The 20,151-nt window shown below is 36.5% G+C and overlaps 1 protein-coding gene across 1 annotated transcript in view; it reads right to left on the bottom strand.

Annotated features, from left to right (window-relative positions):
• FTO (FTO alpha-ketoglutarate dependent dioxygenase) overlaps positions 1 to 20,151 on the bottom strand; it is a 221,434-nt gene that overhangs the window by 173,834 nt on the left and 27,449 nt on the right. Inside the window, exons 2-3 of the mRNA XM_065733271.1 lie at positions 9,448 to 9,525; positions 3,826 to 4,486 (exon numbers count right to left, since the gene is read on the bottom strand). Coding sequence (XP_065589343.1) covers positions 3,826 to 4,486; positions 9,448 to 9,525 — 739 coding nt within the window. The remainder of the gene's footprint in view (positions 1 to 3,825; positions 4,487 to 9,447; positions 9,526 to 20,151) is intronic.

Here is a 20,151-nt window from a genome sequence, read left to right as displayed (position 1 = left end):
AACAAGGTATTTGGGAGCTATGGTGTAACAGTTTTATGGCTAATGTAACAGAGCATTTTGACAGAGGGAGGATGAAGTTTTAATAAACAGCTGGCAGAGAATGGCAGTCAACTGTTAGAAATCATCAACAACGTAGAACGCATAATTATTGCTTGTGTGAACTGTTGCTAACAAACATCTCTTTCACTGCCCACTGCAGATGTACTTTTGTATACTATTTTTGCAACTTAAGTATTCACCAAATCCTAGAACAAAAATACCAAAACACACATTTATAATCTTACTATATTGTGTGCAGCTAAAAAGTGACCTTGAACTCTCACTTCCAAAATATTCAAGTCATTTATCTCACATGGTTACTGCACTGTTTGTTTAGCTGGAGACAACCTTTAATAATTAATAAATTGCCTTCCTGTGTCAATTAAGTATTGCCTACAAGCAGAAAGCAGAGAGCCAAAACATCTCCAAAAGCCAATCTGCAGCCCTCAGCTGAAACTCATACTGTAAATCCATTCCCCATATCCCCCTCTTCATTGCTGCTGCTCTCCTCTGGCTGAAGCTCTGACTCAGGAGCAGCTCTAGGCCTTTCTATCAAGGAACACACAAATGAGAAAACAAGAGTGAGCAAATACTCAAGAAAATCAATAGTAAAGTCTTTGAGGGGCTTTCATATTTTCTGACCCGTTCAGATAAATTGCAACTTAATTTAAAAAAAAAAATGCTTTCTGAAAACTGCAAATAAGATGGCTTTCAAGGCATTTTTAATGCAATTCATCACAGATATTATAAAAAGAGGTAACCTTTCTGGGTTAACTCTCTCTGTTATGCTGCTTTCCCATTCACTTTGGCAGCGGCACTGTTCACAATATGGCACCAATAAAATATAGAACTACAATCAGAGACAGCAATTTCAATGAAAGTTTCCTGGGGTCTCCTCATAAATCCAGCACCTTTGGAATGTGCTCGTTAAAATGACTTATTTTTTGCAGTTTGATAAATTTTTTATTGCTTAAGTACAGAGTTCAAATGTAGCTCACAGGCTCCTTTTCTCTGTATTCTCAATTACTGCACCTTATAATTATCAGCAGCAATTGAAACTGATTGTTCCTACCATGTTATTTTGGTAAGAAATGGAAGCAAGCTGCTACTAGCTTTCAAATGCAAACTATTCCAGCAGTGAGAGGGGGAAAAAAAATAATGCCCAAAACCTCACACCTTAACACTTGTTGTATATCTCCAGGTAGCACTGACAAAACTTTTACATAACATGAAATTTTCATAAAATTCTCTGTAATCCCTCCAGCATGACTGAATGCTGAATGTAAGTTAACAATTCATATTTAAGTGAAAACATTTGAACGCATCTGAACCTTAGGTACATGAGAGTAAATCATATGGCCTTACATATATATAGCACATTAAGAACATCTATTTATTATGGATTAAACTACACAGCAGTGGTCCAATGCAGCAGCGCTTAATGGAAATATGATAAAACTATCTGTGGATTTGATCTCTATTCTGTAATAAATACAGAATTTGGCCTGCAAGAAACTTTTACACTGGGACCCCGAAAGGAATGGTGCAACTGGCTAACAAGCTTGCCACAACATGATAATAGCTCATCAAACCTGTCACTAAGGATAGAACCATGAAAGAGAACAAAGCTGAAAAAATTGGCCTCAACACTTGGCTTTAGGTAGACAGCTCTAATTTTGGAGATGCTGTAGGTCTAAGACCTGATCTTGTCAGTCTGGGGTCATGGTTATGTCCAGAGCAAAAAGGAATTTGTTTTCCTGGATCTTGTTTGGTTGTGGTCCATCAGCAAAAGAAAAGTATCCTTGAAAGGTTTCTTTGCTATTTGGTACCAAAATTTTTGAGAGGTTTTTGGCACTCAAACCTAAATATCCTTTGTTCAAGCCAGACCATACCCTAAATGTAACTTTAAATCAAACATCACTTCTGATAGGATGAAATCACTGCCAACACATTACTAAAAACAAGGAGTGTAAACATCTAGTTTTGTCATTCAATTTAACTGACCACCATTAAATAACTACGGAAAAAAAAAATCATCCTTCACAGATTTTTTTTTCCAGAATTTTGAAGTATTTGGGCATGTTTTCAAAGTTTAGTGAAATTTACATTAGAAATATTACAGTCTTCCACAGCAATTTTTCCATGAAAGTACAAGACACACAAGATACAAAGTAGACCGTACTCTGGCTTCTCAGTAGATGGCAGGAAAGAATGAGCTTCTACCTAGAGATGTTTCACCTGCCTTACAACTGAAAAGCCATAACGTAAGAGGTTAGTTAGACACTAGTAACATTAGCTTTCACTTGCAACTGCCATTCATAGTAAAACAAAAATTGGAATATTTGCTGACACTGCTCTTATCAGCTGTCATCTAGAATACTGTCTAAATGTATCAAGGTAATATTTATTTCTCTATGCACCATTTCTATTCTTTCAACAAGCAATATTTACTGTACTGTTGACATTAGAAGCCATTTAATATTATTGTTCTCATCCTGTACAAAACACTACTCGGTGACTTTTACCCATTAAGCAATGCATAATTAAGATTATTTGTCAACTACAAATACAGATTTATTCCAATTCAAAACAATCCATAGAGGCTCAGAATTTCTTATTTTCAAACCTAGTGAGGGAGCAACATCAGTAATTATGAAATATTCCCAATTGCTGCAGCAATGAAAGTCAGCAGGTTCAGTGATAGGAACAAGCATGAAAGTTCGGTCTGGATCAGTCATCAGCACAACTAACGTTGGCTTTGCTAAGTTTGTCAACATTGCCTTGCCAGCTAACAGACCTGTTTTATTTATTTATTTATTTTACTTCTTACAGCAAGAGACTAAACAAGATACTACAAATATCCAGAGAAATTTACATCTCTAACCTCAAACTTAGCTTGTGGGAAATTCAGGTAAGAAAAAATGGACATCTTTGTGTTGTCTTTCAGATTTCTTCACTGGCACATTAAAAACTTTAAATAATACTGAACAAAGTTTCCAACATTATGCTTCCACTATGGCAACAAAAAGTGAACAAATGAATTAGCAAGTAAAGTTATTTCATCTATAGTATTAAAGGTTTCAATTACACTTAATTAAATAAGCGCATAAATGATAAAAAAATGCAAGAGAAGTAAAAAAAAAAAAAAAAACCCACACAAACTGAGTTGTGCATCTCTAAACAGTCAGAGCTACCTTGATGCTGTAAGATCACTACTCAGCTCCCAGGGCTCCTGCTGTTCAAACTGTGAAGGAGCTGGGAATTCTGCCTCCACGGCAGAAGAAATCTGTACCAGCTGTAAAGCTCTGCAAGCCCCAGCTTCCTCATACAAGGAGATTACACAGAACCTCACTGTCTCAAGTGCCACACTCGTTTATTAAATGACCATTTATTTAGGCCTAGAAAATCAAGTAGATTAATTACGTTACTTGGATGCGATGGGTAGAAGCTGATATCTAGGATTAGGGAATCTTTTTTATTGAGTTTGCTAAGTGGACTGATATTTTATGTCCAAGAAATGTAGACAAGGTGAGCTCAGCTGAATGTAACAAAGCAACCCATCATTTCAAAACTAAAAATGAAATTAACAACTGAAGACTCATGAAAATATAAATAATTATTTTTATATAATGGTCTTTGGCCAAAGCCTATCACTGTGAAGTTTTTTCTCAGGTGTTGTTGGAAGTACTAGAAGTCAATTGAAAATGATACCCAAAGTAAAATTTACAACTACAAATCAAGTCTCTAAATTCTAGGGTTATGGCTGTAAAGATGGAAACCACTCACCTTCACAGCTGTAACTGTACACAGCAACTGTTGACCTCTCAACCAGATTCTCATCATGGTGCCAACTCACTGCCATGTTCCCCATTCCAAAATAAGGCTCTTGTTTCAAGTACGGCATTTGTAGCGGATCCATATAATTTAATAAAGTCAAGTTATAAGATGTTCTGTTATTTAGACTTGTGTAGTCATCCTCTGGTACATAACAACTGCTTTGATCTTTTGAAAATGACCCTTTCTCCATAAGCAAAGTAGCAGCACTTTGCTCCCTACCTATTACAGTAGGGTCTTTGATATCTTCAGTGTCTAGCAGATTTTGTCCTTGTATTGACTTGACTGCTTCAATATGCAAGTAGTCATTAAGTTTGATTAATGCTTTACAAGCATCATATATTTGGGGGCTGCAATATTTTATTTCACAACCCTCAGTAGGCCAAGGAACTGTAAATAATCTTGTGTTCAAGTACTTGTAAGTGCATCCTGGGTTTCCAATTAATATACGAGACACTGGGGTAAAAAAATCTTTTCCTTTAATCCTTACAAGATCTTGAAAAAAACAATTGTGTTTCCGCAAGGTCAAAAAGCCCTCTTGTACTATCTGATGGAGCTCTTCAGGTACTGTATCCGACTTTTTGAAAATTAGCTTGGAATACTTGGTCTTCTGCTAAATGAGAAAAACAAGAACAACAAGAAAAAATTACTTTTTTTAAACAAGTAGTTCACATATTCAGGCACAGGTAAATAAATACACAAATTATCAAGTGCGAGTCTAGAATATGGTAAAGAAATAGATGCAAGATGCCAGTATTTGTTACTTTATCATAGAATCACCAAGCTTAGAAAAGACCTTGAAGATCGAGTCCAGCTGTCCAACTACCAACAATATTTCCCCACTAAACTATTTTTGTAGTAAAAACAATAGAAATTCAAATATAATGTGTCAAAAAAGTCAACATCCTTCTGAACTGAATGTCTTCAAAGTCTTCCATAACAGTCTGCTCTATCCTTGACCACCTTTCTATTGTCACATTCACCAAGATGCCAGCAAGCTCCTCGTTTTCAATTATAAAAATTTCCTAAAAACCTATTTTACTCTCATCCCCCCCACCAGCACTGTCCTTTATTCTCAAGTCCCCATACGATCATATGTAAAACACTGCTTCTCACTCCAGGAAAGAATTATATTTCATTAATATGTCTTTCTAAAGGAGCATTACATAACTGCAACTTTTATTGGCTGCCTATAGATCACCTTTAACTACTGTTGAGATTGTTTTGCAAAACAGACATACACTAGAGAGTAAGTCTGTAAGTAGAAAATGTTAACTGCATTTTTCATTAAAACTCTTAGATAATAGAAAAAGATGAAAACTAATGCCCTTAGTAAAGAAAAACAGGCAACGTGACTCTATTGGGTGTCAGTTAATACTCTGAAAGCTCAGAAACACTCACTAAGCTCATTTCTTCTCACAAATTTAGTCACTACTGTAGGGAAAAGGTAGATACTGATGGTGCTATGGGAAAAGAAATAAAGAAAGGTGAAACCTGAAGGAACTGGGAACAGGGCAAGTGCACACAGATGCATAAATCTGATCTAAGCATTTTTCTAATGTAACAGCTTATGTTCAAAGTGCTTTTAAACAAAACAAAACCACTACCAGAAAAGTGTCAGACTGGCCCACAATACACCTGTGGGCTCCTAGTAGAGCTCAAAACCACTTCACTAGTACTTCCAAGAAGGATCTAAACCTGACTTTCAGGAAAGAAATTCTAAAAGGTTCATTTAATAATACAGATCAGTCACTCAATATGCACATTTTCTACTGCATGCAAGCAGATAACTACATGTTATGATGCTGACAACACGCAGCATTTCAGAAGATTTCTATGATTATGGTGCTAATTAAAAGGTAAATACAAAAGGAGGCCTATTTTAGAAACAATGATTAAATATAATAAAAATCCGTCCATCTAAAGAATTAACAAGCAATGGTGTCATGTTCTAGCAGAGAAGCTAACTCCCTTTCTTCACACATTTTTACAGTTTCCAAAAAGTAGTTTCCCAGAAAGAAGGGGAAAAAAGTTAATTTGATATAACGACATCTACAGATGGTAAATTCTTATGACAGTACTTTCATCCTTGACTCTTAATACCAAACCTTGAAAATACTTCCAAATATTGATTTGAAGGTCCTTCTACAATCTGCAGCACAGAACACTGGATCCCAACTTTCATTAAAAGGACTGAACATAACTGGAGAAACAACTGCCAAGAGACTGGAACAATTCCTTCAGAGGTCATGAACCATTCAATTTGTTTCAATCAGTGCTTTTGTTTGTTGCCTTTGAACAGGACAGTGGAAAAAAATCCTCAGTGACTAACTATTGAAGGTAGTATCTGCAAGTTTCACGTACTTGCTGCTACAGGCTACAGTCAGATGCACGGGCATGGGTTGATGCCAATTACAGATATTTCATAATCATACATCACAGCAATATTACATGCTGTGACAAAATTATTACTACACCAATTCTTCCATTAATAATTCTGTATATAGTATATACTCATTTCAGATTAACCAACAACCACATTATATAGACTATTAGGGCATGTAATAGAGGAAGTCATTTTATTATATCACTAAATACACTACACTGCTGTTATGAATAACACATATACAATTCCAAACTATTAGAGAAGCAGGGAAATAACAATATGATGTAAAGCAATTAAATGCCTGAAAGCATGTACTAAAGGAAGCACACAATTTTTTACCAAAGTAACCTTCCAGACTGCAGAAGTAACAGCTCCCACATTGTTTTGTTAATCAAGTCAGAGGTATGTTACCTTTGGATTATGTTTTAAGATTACATGCTTAAGAAGTATTTCATTATTAAATTTTACATGTTGTACTGAAGATTCTACCTTAAAGAAACACTATGCTGCTATCTCAGAAAAAGTCAGGAAATGGAAACACGTTTCCGACACATGACAAGAAAACAGTTTGGTCTTCTTTAAATCTCCAACCAGACGTTGTGCTATGTCCAACATAAGGAAGGCATTAAGGAATCAGAGCACAGGGTGAATGCTGGGTTCATACCGGACACCTCGTTGTTTTGGGGGGATGGGGAAGGGGAAGGAATCATGTACTGCATGTTGTAACTCTGACAGCAAGTATTAAAGGTCAATTCATTGCTCACTGGGAGAAAAAAAAAAAGAAGTGGTTGTGTGACCAGCAACCACAGAACAAACAAAAAAAAAGGCACATGTGATGATTGATTCTCCACCTGAATGTCACACACACTATTTCAAGTACACCCATGCTCTGACTTCCATATCAGAGTCGCCCTACTGCGTAAACTAAAGTGACAGCAGAGCTGGAAAAGAACAACAAGGACCCTTGATAAACCAAATGGTACACCAAGAAATAAGTCTGTATTTCACATATTCATAAACTGCCTTTTTTTTTTTTTAATACAGACTTATTTGCTCATAATCATCCTTCGATATTACACTGCTTCAGCCAATAGTTTGGGGCCATTTCTGAAATCCTTCATCAGCTATGAAACCTTTCAGAAGAGGACATCAGTGACGTTTTGCTTGAGACGGAACTGCTTAGCTCTGTTCAGATAGCACACTTGTCAGTAGACAGTAGCTTCTGAAATACAATCCCACAATCCAACTAACTTTTCTAACACATTCAAAGCATGCCGCTTTATAAGGGGTAAATCCTTGCAGGAGCAGAGCAGATCTCTCCTGGAAAGACAGATTACAGAATTAAACTTTATCACGTGTGATATTCTATTCGGCTTTGCCAATTTGTTGACTTCAAGTTTGTACCCTCCTTACCCATTTTTTTTTTGTTACCATCACGGAACTTGTAATGTCTGCAGTAGCATTTCCCAACCACAGAAAGAATTTAAAAGTTGTGATGTTTATCACATATACTTAGAAGTCCCTAGTGTACACAAACACTAAACAAACTATAATTCTGTATACTGCAACTGCAATGAATCTGAACTCCACTAGGGCTTGAGTAGGTCTGATTTCTCTGTTTCTCATCTTTTAGTTTCCTCCTATATTTATAAATTCCTAAGGCAAAGGAGCTGCTGCTTGGACAGCCTCAGCAATAACTTCTCTTTTCCTGTCAACTCTATAAGACTGTGGATGTAGGATGTAAAAGATGGGGAAAAAAATAAGATGCTGGGCAAGAGCAGATATAAAAAATGATCAGGAGGGAATATATTACAGGAGTAGCAAGGAGCTAACGTCAGGCTTCTGGAGTCTCTAAAGTAGGAAAAGGCTTCCTTCTTGAGAAGGCTGAAAAGAATTTCCTTTTAGAAAAGAAAAGAAACAACTCATGCTAACAACATCTTGTTCACTCCTTTTTTCCCACTGCCACAGAAGCACACCACAACAGCAAGTCTGCAAGTCTTTTCACAGCTGGTGAAAACCCCAATGAAAAGCTCAGCTTACCTTCCACTATGGTCAGCACTCCAAGATTATAGAAAACCATGCTTTTCCTAAGCACCTTACAACTCAAATCAAGTAGAAATGTAAGGGAAGTATACCAATTGCTCAATATCACAACTGCCATTCTGAGATAAAACTTTTTGATTTTATGCATCTGACTTGTAATCCAGAGCCCAACCGATAAACAGCTAAACATGCTAAATATTTTTTGGCATTGGCATCCTACAAAAGAGAAATTAATCCTTGCAAGTGAGTAGTCTGCTACCATATACATCTTCGAGACATATGTCAGTGCAAGACAGGCGACATTTCTGTAATGCTATAGCTATTCAACTTAAAGAGATTCTTTCTCATGCTTTTTATCTTACTGTGTTTGGATTTGATCTGATTTAACCTACAATTCCTGCCATATGGTTTCTGACTGACCTAAAAAGATCCAAGGAATATTCCTCTACTCATTTCATGGCACTCCTTAAAACTTTCATTGGGCTTACTTCCCATGTAACTAGCTGGCATGTTTTCACTTCTGTTTGGTTTCATTTGAGGCATGCATTCTAGTTTTCACCATTAATTTCTCTGCAAAATTAAAGGTTACTTTAAACAAAAGTAGGAAAAAATATTTCTTTGCTTAATTCTATTTTGCCAATTCTTGTCAAATCATAAATATATTGCCTTTACAAATTGCAAAATCCTTAAAAAAAAAGTCCAAAGTTAGCTTTATTTCCATAAAGCTTAAGAAACAGTGATTCATTGTTACATGAGTTGCATGGCTACACACTTTGGGAAAGTAAACAAGGCATTTAGTTACTCCTATAATGCAGACTTCCATTTCAGTAGTTATTAATACATATTCCTATAGTTTCTAATATGGAAGTAAGCAAAAGAGAGCTTGAAAAACTGCTCACGTCAAAATCCTAGAAACAAATTAAGTTTTAATTTTTTCATTCTTGACTATTTTGATTCTAGAAGTCTTACTTCATACCATGTGAACCTATTCTATTTTTACCCGTCACTGGGAAGAACTCAATCAGTGATACTTCGTGTTTATAGGTGTTTAAATGTCTTAGAAGAAAGCTTTGTTTATTGTTCAATTGTCCAATGCAAACAGACACTTCAGTTTAAAACAAGTACAGTTAAAAGAAATACATTACCAAATGATGGAAATCAGCATCGGCTGGTGTCAAGTATGGAAGTTTGCTCTCTCCAAGTTCTTCAAGAAGCTTTTTTTTCTGTTTTGGGGAGTAAAATGGAAGCACAACATTAGATTAATAATATTGGAACACAAAGTTAGACTAAGAGGCAAGATAAAAGAAAGTATAAAACTGGTTGTAATAAAAAGGCAAATGTGCCATTAATTCTCAACCAGTCTGAAAAAATGATGAAGAATAAATAGATGCAAAAATCTCTAAAGGTTTTCTACATAACAGCAATTCACCTTAAGTAATTTCAGAGAAAGTGAGTATGTTTCTTCTCAAATTCTTTAGATCATCTGACCTTACTACTACAGAGATGAAAATCCACGTTGGTCCAATGTTCTTCAAACGTACGCTGAATTTGGACTTCGATATTCATCTTTTATTTTGTTTTTCTACTTTGTTTTGTGGATCTAATACATACAAGACCCATATTCTACTGAATGGCTTAATTTTTTTTTAAAATAAAGAACCTAAAAGTCAGCCACATTCCAAAGTGATTGCTGAAATGAGTGTATGAATGAAGCACTGGCCTAGAAAGTTCACATTTTTTCCCGTTTCTTCTTTCTTTTATCTTGCAAAGATGGTTTCCTATAGAAGCTTTGATTATTAACAAAAATTTACTGATGGAAATGCAATTCAAATTTCATAAAATCATGTTTTTACCCAGAACATACCAGATAACAAAAGGATTGCAATAAAAATGAGAATGTGAATATTTTCAACTACATGAGCACAACCAGAAGAAATAACTGAAAAAAAAGTTTAGAGCAAGCTGCAGTTTAAGAAGATGAACAGATGAAAAAAAAAATACAGTTTTTAAAGGAATAGGGTTGCGATATGAAGGAAAAAAACATAACTATGAAAAAAATTAAAACAATAAAATGGAAGGGCAGATAACTAACAGTTTCCTTAAACGTATTTAATCAGATACTGCATATTTCATCACTTAGATGTCACTGCAAATTGCTTACTCCATAGAGAATGTATTATTATAAAACAACATTTCTTATTCTTCTCAAATTTCCCTTTTCATAATCTTTTCAGTTTGCAACTGTTTAATATGTTCCACATAACAGTGCAAACAGATTTTATACATTCTGGCAATCCTACTATAAAAAGGGAGAGGGGAAGTATTACATGTAATAACTCCTGGCTCATAACAAACATCTAAACAAGGAAAGGTGAACTATGAAAAATGCTAATACACAATTTATTCTGTGGTGGCAAACAACTGAAATTTAGGCCAAGACAGAAGACAGACAGACCTAAATTAAGAAAGCAGTATAAAGAATTTTAAGGTTTATAACTACCAGCTCAGCCAAATGGAAATCTGAGCAGACAGTTCTCACATACTCATCTCCACATTCCCAATCTGCTGTTCTTCTTACAAGACCGACAACATAGCAGCACTGGAATTTGGAAAGCAGAACTGTAATTTCGCTGAGTCTCTAGTTTCCATTGGGGACACATTATACATTGACATCAAGTCATCGGTGAAGCAGAGCATAATGCAGCCTCAGATTGTGTTGGCAGAAAATGACATGCTAATATGCTGTATATTCCAAAACAATAACTCTTTTCTATTATGAAAAGCTTGCTACAATTTTATTACATGAAATCACTGAAAACATTAGATTGCTTTTGTCAGCTGTAAAATAAAACCCATTAAACAGCAGAAAAAGAAATCCTACATTTCAAACATGGATTTGACTGTGGGAAAAAGAGGTGGGAAGTTGAGAGATTCTGACAATTCCTTTGTCAAGTCTCAGCCTCCTGGCAAAAACACACACAACATTGAAATGCACTCTTGTGTATAGGTAGAACTAGCTCATGTGTGATTGTCAGATCTGGCTAAGTGCCGCGCCTCAGCTGATGTACAGACTAATACACACAGCTGGGTGGTAGAACGCACTGCTCATCTCCTATGCGAGAAGCTGTCACACGGATGTCAAAAGCATCAAGCCACTCTCTAGTACCTCCAAAAAGTCAAAAAAAAGAAAGTCGGAGGATCTAGCTGCGCCAGCTGTTGATGCCAACTGTAAGCACTGCTACATAAGCACTGCAGAGAGCACATCTAATCCTTAAGTAAACCCTTGCATACCTCCAAGGAAAGGCTTTTTTATTTTTTTTTTTATTTTAACATTATAATTCTAAATCTGATTTTTTACATACTAAAAATGATTAATTGCAAAATAGTTTATTCACATATCCATATTGTTTCATATGCTTTAAACTGATTTTTACACACACCTAGGCCACTCTGAAAGTAATGAGTCCTATTTACTCCCATGAAATCAACAGATAGAAAGAGCACTATTTGATCAAGCAAATTCTCAGCTACAAAACACTGTTTTGCAACACAGTCATCACCATTAGCTATGCACTGTTGCCAGCCATGAACAAGAGTCCACATGCCTATGCTCATAACAATCCACATCAGCAGAGGTGACAACAACGACAGTAGTCACTGCTGAAATCCACCACCCACCACCTCACTGTGCACACATCCACTATTTGGTCTCTATAAACATTCAGGCTAAATTGTGTTGATGAATGCCAATGGGCGCTATTTTTTTCACATGGAGGAATTCAATGACACACCTTTTCTTCCTATGCACTTCCATTTCAGACACCACAATTTCAGACCATCTGTATGGGGACTGCTGAGTCACAGCCTGAACCACTGACTGAGCACCTGAAGGAAAGATCGGGTCAGCCCTGGGAGCACAGCAGAAGGTAAACCACCTGTGCAACTGGAAGAGGTGGAGCCTGGCTCCACTCCTCTTAGACCTCATTTAAGGGCCAACTGCCACTGAGGAAGGATCTCTTGTTAAAGATCTCTCCTCCTGGAGTTCTGTCCCTGCAAGTCTAGATCCACAGAGATGGGTGAGCATTCTTTTTCCTTCTTTTTCCTCTCTCTGTGCTGGTCCTTTTGCCTTTACACCATCCCTCTACAGCCACCTAGGTTCATAGGTTCATTAGGTTGGAAAGGACCAACAAGATCACCTAGTCCAACCATCCTCCTATCACCATCCCTACCTCTCACGCAGCAACAAAACATAACACAATATTGGTGGAAAGGTTCAACCTCTACTGCCATACCACCAACACCGGCCTCCTGCTGTCATAAGCCAGTGTAATAAAATCAGGAAGTATCACTTTCAGAGCAGCCTCATAGACTACCAATGCCACCTGCACCATCCTTATAACATCAGCACACGTTGTTTTCTGTGCAGGAAACCTTCTGGAATGCTGCACTTGTGCTTCGAAAGACCAGAATGAATATCAAAACACTAATACTCTAAAATTCATTTCTCTCTTAATGGTAAAACAGAAGTTGAACAACTAAACTAGAACGGTTTGTCTCAAAGGCAGAATTCCTCTTTAGTTTCATCAAACAGGTCAGAAGGCAATAGTCTCCTTCCAATTGATTGATCATTATTTTGGCTGAAACAATGTATTGGAAAAGTACCTACACTGAAGTTTTATTGAAATTACTCCTGAAAACAAATTTAAGGCCATGACATCTCAACAATTTCTAACACAAAAAAATCTGAAAGCATTAAGCAGAAAAAACTTATATTTCCAGTACTTAGCATAAAATGCACTCAATAAATCATTGTAGATGTTGCAATTATGTACAGAAGCCACGTAAAGTCAGCACCAGTAGGATCTGCCTCCAAGATAACCCCTGGGGCTGTTTGCTGCCCTGCATTTCCCGTGAACTCATGGGAAAGTGTCAGCTTTGCTACACCAAGTAATCTCTCTGGACCTGGAGCAGCATCCCATACAGATGTAAAAAGTCAGTCACAGATCCAAGACATGGACAGATAATAATGTCTATGAAATATTTAGAAATGTTGGCTTTTAGTTCTGTAACAAGCACTCCCTCTTACGAGCAGTTAAATATGTGATTTATTCAAATTAGCTTGTGTCCCAAAAACATGGCTGTTACTCATTGATCTGGAAAGGTGCATCTCATTATTCTCCCCCAAAGAAAAGACACTTCAGAAAAGAGGGCAATTTGAAACTTCAGGCAAGCACATTCCCAACGTACAAGGGAACGCAAGCAATTTGCTTTCAGCTGTAGGTATGCACCTTCACCTTACAATCAGCATTACACAGAGCAAAGCAGAAGATGAATCCCACTATGGAGAACATGCATGGAAGGACAATTCAGGCAAACTGAACATCTCACTGCTGCATTTATCTTCCTGTTGTCTTCCTATTTTTGCAGTTGTTGATTTTCACTCAGTCAGATTTTCATTATTTGCAAGGATTTCACATACTCAATAAGCTGGGGATCAACCATCTGTTATATTCCACAGAAGGCTGAGAACAGGCTGGAGACTTGGATCACCTCTTCAGGCAAGTACCAGTGTGCCAGATACACAGAAAATAGCACCATCAGCAAATTCCTAGGGGCTGTTGTTTAGGTCTGGTTATTATTTTTTGGAAGGCCTCTAATCAAACATTAAGTATCATCTCCACCTTCATAGTGTTTTTGTCAGTAGCTTTTTGTTTCAGAAGACGTTATCCGATTTAGAAGGCAGCCCCTACTTCCCCTACTCAAAACACACACTCCCACAACAGAACTCAGCCACAAGCTCAGACACAAACATTTGTCTTTCCACAAGTCCCTCCCTTCTATTAGCTTTTTCCTCCCATAAGAACACACAGTAGGGTCTGCGTGGTTTTGCTGTTGTTTTTAAGCTGTTAGAGAATGTGGATTTATTTCAGGTTGCCAATGAAGGGTTAGTACTCTGAAGTATGAGAAAGGAGGAAGAGTAAATAATTAATATGGTCAAAACTTTGTGACACCTTAATAAATGTTCCATCTACAAAAAAAGCCATCACTTCACAGGAACTTCCACAACCTTATCCCCCAACATTCTTTCACATGATTATTAAAAAAAAAAAAAAAACAACTTTGGGATATCTACTTAAGGCAGGAATTCAATTTTTGAATTTGACATTTCTTTAAAGTATGAGGCTTTCCAAGTGTTACCTATTAAAACTTCAGAGCAACCAAGATCCTTCAAGCAGCTCACTAAAAACTGTTATGTCAGAAGCAAACCCAGAGTAATAAAAAATACATTCTAAGTGCTCTATTACAGCTTTTATTTCTCCATTATCACATATATTAGATTTCAGGGTTTTTTTTCTTCCAATTATTTCTGTAAATGCCACTCATTATAAGATCTTAAGGGACTAGCCAATTTTACAGCACCATTTATTCACATGAAAATGTTATGTTTGCAGATTACCCTTCATTATAGTCAAGATTTACCAACAGCCTTGTCCGTGCTACATTCCTTCTGTCAGAAATGCTGGCAGGCATCTGACCAAACCATTCTGCGCTTTGCATCCTACAGCTCCTCAACCCTCCCCATGATACTATATGCCAAAACCATTTTCATCTTAATGACAAGAACTTATATTATTCTCTATAAACAAATGTTCAGATTATCTATGACTAGCGATATTTAACAGCCCATAACTCCATTTCTGAACAACACTGCATTTCAGCCCGCTGGTTATTTAATACAACACTGTGCATCTGGCTCTCCCACCGCGACGCAAGCAGATCCCAGCTCCACCACCAACCTCTGTAACTGAGCAGCTGTCTAAAAGGACTGCTTGATACTCTCTCCTGTGAAGGTACTGCTTGGCTATACTTTCTGATTTCAGCCACTTTTCGCCTCCCTCATAAATCAGCAGACCCAGGTTCTGGCACACACACAGACCAGTCATGCATACGTACAACATACTTGACTGATGTAACTGAACCACGAGTTAATTTATGCATTGAGGCAGCTTAGCAATGTGTGAAAAGTGTCTCTGCTAACAGTATCTCCTCTCTGACCGCCTCGAGATGTTAAGTGCCCCTTAATTGTTGTTTTAACCTAGAGGAACATTACTCTTTCAGCCAGTGACTGTTAATGGAACTGAACTGGCCATTTTCTCATCCAGTTGAGCATAGATTTGTCACACATGGTTTAGTACTTTATGTAACTACAAAAGAAATTTGAAATGATAAATTATGCAAATGCAGCCTCTTTTGCCAACAAAATGTCGCTGAGCCTTCACAGCGTACCAAAACTCTACCATCTCTGTAATTATACCAATACCAACATACATTCCTCATTCCCAATATCATTTCTGCATCCTCTTCCAGCAAGCATTACACAGCAAACAGATTAGCTGTATCTGATGAGAAAATCATCTAACTTTGGATAAAAATGACAAAGTTCCAATTAGACATTTTTTTCTTCACGTTTATACATAGGCAAGAACACATGCATCTATGAAAATATTTAAAAGGGTAAATGCTTTTAGGATCAAGATGTTTGTGGATCACATGGAACTAATAAGGATACTATAGAATTTTTTGCTTGCCATACTTCACATAGTTTTGTAGAAAAATAGTTAGTAGATATTGAGAAACCACATTTCCTAACCGAGTGATCAGATCACCTCCTCTCACTGGAAGGCAGAGACCTTTCTTAGTTACTGACACCAACAACTGATTATACACAATGCAGCAAAAATACCTCCAATCCATCCAGTCCCAAGGAATCAAGTACAATGGCTTGATCAGGTGTGAAATCCTGAGCAAATCTTTACCATAGAAAAGGACTTTAAATACCAGATTACTTTAGTACCAGATAAAGTATTATATATACCAAACTTTAATACCAGATAAAGTAAAAATAAATTATAAGGAAGGCTAACGGTGAAAAGATGACACATTTGGCAGTGCTGACTGCAGACTGAACAACCTGTTAAGATGAGGGCTATTTCCACCCTTCCCCCACCTCCCAACTTGTATTTGTACCTCACTTAAGATGGGACCTTTGGTTTCTACAGAAATAGTTCAAAGCACTAAACTTACATAGTAAAACAAGATGTATGCATGAAGGCATGCCCCATAATAAGCAGACATCTGGACTTGTGTCGTGAAAGAACAATTGCTTTGAAGTCACTACAAGGAATGCAATCAGCTATGACTTTTGACAACCTCTCTTTGGAGATGCCCTCCACCAACCAGCTGGAGAAAGAAAACTGGTTACAGGAAAAGACAATACCATATTCCTGTGGGAAATTTAGACTTGTTGATCAAGGTGATACCTTTTGAAATTTGAGATAGAAAACAAGACTGAACTTGCAATTTCTGTTGTGGGTACAGTTGATTATAGCCTTTTATCCCATCACATACTTTCCATTCAAATAACTAAAACTGATTCTTAAAATTCTTTGTATGATCTGGGCAAACATCACTACTTACAGACGAACTATCAGAACCACCTGCAAGATCAAAGATGCAATGAACTTTCTTGCAGCTTTTCATCATTTCCAGGAAATACTGGGCTTAGCAGGAATCCTGGTCTATAAGCATATCTACATTTTATGTGTTAAAATATCACTCAGAAGAAATGGCATCAAAAGTAAAGTGAAAATAAAATGGATGCTTGAAATATAAATATATATATTTATAAATATTTCCTAAAGTACCTAAGTTTAGCATCAAGTTTGGTTTCCAAAGTTCCCTTGATAACAATTTCAAAGACAGTGTTAATGTAAAAAGAACAGGTGCTAAGTGCAAATGCTTGTGCCATGCAGTCGTCTACAGGGAAGATCAATAAGGAGCTAGAGCATTAAATTTCACAAACTGTAACTGTCATGTCTATTACATAGTACTTGAACATCTTCGTAAGCTTTTTTAATAGAAAAAAATATATTTTCCGCAGATTTTACTAGAAGAATAAGCACCACAAAAAGTAAAAAAGCATTCACAAAATCTGCTAGAATTTGAAGACCTTTACAACTTAGACATCATATTTGATTATTTAAGAAGCTTCTTCACTCTGTAATAATAAGGTGGTAAGACCATCAAAAGCCTTAGAGATAAGAATAACTGTGTTCCAGGAACACTTCCCTCATGTGCTAGTCACATTTCTCCAAATACAGAACCTTTAAATGTTACTTCTGAGATTATTTTTGAGATTGTATACCACACTTTACAAAATCACTGCAGACAACAGAAGGGTATGCAAGGTCTCCTGGAATTCAGCTGCAGAAGCAGAACCCTGATGCCTGTTCACTGCAATCCTCATGCTTTGTCCTTCCCAGGGACACAATAAACACAGACCTTCCTGTAAATTCTCCTCATGGTAGAAAAGCCTTTGAGCAGTTCTGAACAAAGCCACTGTCTAGTGTTCAAAACCATTTAAAGGCAGCTATCACAGATTTGTGATCACAGTTCAACAGATGTGGTGTCATACAGATCATCAACACTCCTCTGAAACAGCACAGTCAACAAATAACATTTTTAAAGCTACATAGGTGTACCAAGTTAATATGGCATCATCATTTTTTACAACTAGTTTTTGAGGGAAAAACATAAGGTAGATTCATTTAATGTAATAATAATCTAATAATAATTGACATCTCTGGTGACGACAATAATATTCAAACTTATAAACTGCATTTGCTGCCTTGCGATAATAACTATTAATAAAACTGTGTTGAGTTTGGGCATACAAGTTAAGGAATAATATTTCTGTAATAGATTAAGTGAAAGAAAAGGATTCTTCTAGTAGCAAGAATGAGTTAAAGGAAAAAACTCTCAAACTGAAAAATTCAGATGTAGCGCAAAATTCAACTTTAGTTAATTTTGTTTAGTTTGACGGGTTTGTTTTGTTCACAGCCTCCATAATAAGCCACATGGGGAACAGAAAGCTAGCATTTAGCATTAATTTGGCAGACGATTAGCAAAACCTAGTGTCTAAAAGAACACTAGGCAAGTTCAGACCAAAAATAGGGAGTTCAATTTAAAAGGAAGGATAATTAGCACTGGAGAAGAGCACCACTGCATTTGCCATCATGAGAATTCTTTTTATATCAAGTTTGGATGTTTTTTTCTAAATGATATGTTTTAGTTCAGTGGTTCCCAACAGACTGCAATGAATCATCCATATTTCCCTCATTTCTGCACATACAGCCTAACCAAATAAACTGTAAGCAGCAGAGACACTGATTGTAAGTTTGATCCATCTTATTCCTCAGTTTGGTTTTGTTTAATCATTTTGCCAGGTACCTGTGGTTGGTGAATCAGGAGGCACTGGTCTAATTCTGTAAGAACATACTTAATTGAAGTCCTAAAGCTGGTAAGGAGAACTCTTCTGCATCACAGCTCAAATTAGTTTGGACAAGAGTTGTCGGGATCTGTATTTCATTCTACTTGGTACCTTGACAGTACAATTACAAAGTCAATGTACTACAGTGAAAGAAAGGATTCTTCAGTTTTCTTTCACTCATATTTAACACAATTTAAGGTCTTCACACAATTTAAAGAGTAAACTTAGGGTGCACTAGGAGGTAAAATACAAGAGAGCACAGAACTAAGAAGTAGAACTGTTGAGCCTTTTACTTTGTGCCAAACCAAGGAACACCTCATAATGTAAGTCAACATTTTGCTTAAGAATACATTCATTGAGCAGAATTGAGAAATGTTCGTTTTGTGGTGGGCTTTTTTTCCCTCCCAACTAAAGCTTCAAAAAATTCTAATTCTTCTGAAGACTATTTTCATTTTATCTCTTGTTTACACAGACTCATTTCTTATCAACTGTTAATGTTAGCAGCGATCAGCTCTAATTGAGCAGAGCAGAAGTGCTACTCAACCAAAGCAGCCATGTGCAAAAATAGTTTCAAGTCCTCTGCATACATTTTTTCATGGAGTTCTTTTTTCCACGTTTATATTCCTAACTGGCCAAAAAGTCAAGACAGTCCTGCTGCTTTCACTGCCTGTGCTTTACAAATGAGAAGGAGCATGGTAGTGACAAGTCTTTTTTTCCTCCAAAAATCACTTCCCTCTCCATACCATATTTTCAAACAGAGATTTCTGAAGGTGAATAAAACAGGTGAGAAGACAAAGGACCATTCCAGATTTCTTCACGGCTCTCCTTTGTCCTATTTGGTCTCTTCAGATAAAGTTAAACTAGATTTAAACTACTGCATAGCCCAATATCACAACTGTCAAATTCAACAAATGAACAATCCCTACTAAGAGGACTAACTTCATCAAGCTTTGTTTCGTTCTCAAATGAAAAGATATAGCCATACTAACCTGCAACAGATACTCAAGCTGCATCAGATTGATAGGAAAATGTGCACACAATCAACTCAGTGGAAACATTCAAATCTGAACACGTGAAGTGACCCAGTAAATGAAATGTACAAAAAATTGGGCACTTTCAAAATTCATGAATTGTTACATATAAGAACATCAAAAGCACACAATAAACAAGTGAAGGAACAGAGATAGTAAAGAGAAGTAAAAACACTTTATAACAAATCCACAAAAAATGTAATATGAGGGTAAAACAGAGGATGATTGTTCTGAACTATTAAAAATATATTTTTAAAGGCATACAGGCAGATCTCTAAGTGAATAGATCATGAACAATTTAAATTCAACTCTCTTGCTTCCTTGGAGAATATTCCCAATATGAAAACAAATTTCATTTTCCTCAGAATGTCTACAGCAACTTAAGTCAACCATTTTATAATTTGACACAGTGGTTTTGTATGTTGGGGTACTCTCAACCTGAAATTCTAAAATCTAGGCCACCCTTTTTGACACATAGTATGCATGTG

The sequence above is a fragment of the Cyrtonyx montezumae genome, unplaced genomic scaffold (genome assembly GCF_038088225.1).
Source record: "Cyrtonyx montezumae isolate F1298 unplaced genomic scaffold, pur_monq_1.0 scaffold_17, whole genome shotgun sequence".
Lineage (NCBI taxonomy): Eukaryota > Metazoa > Chordata > Aves > Galliformes > Odontophoridae > Cyrtonyx > Cyrtonyx montezumae.
The sequence above is the reverse complement of the archived record's forward strand: the minus strand, read 5'-3'. Positions and strand labels throughout refer to the sequence as shown.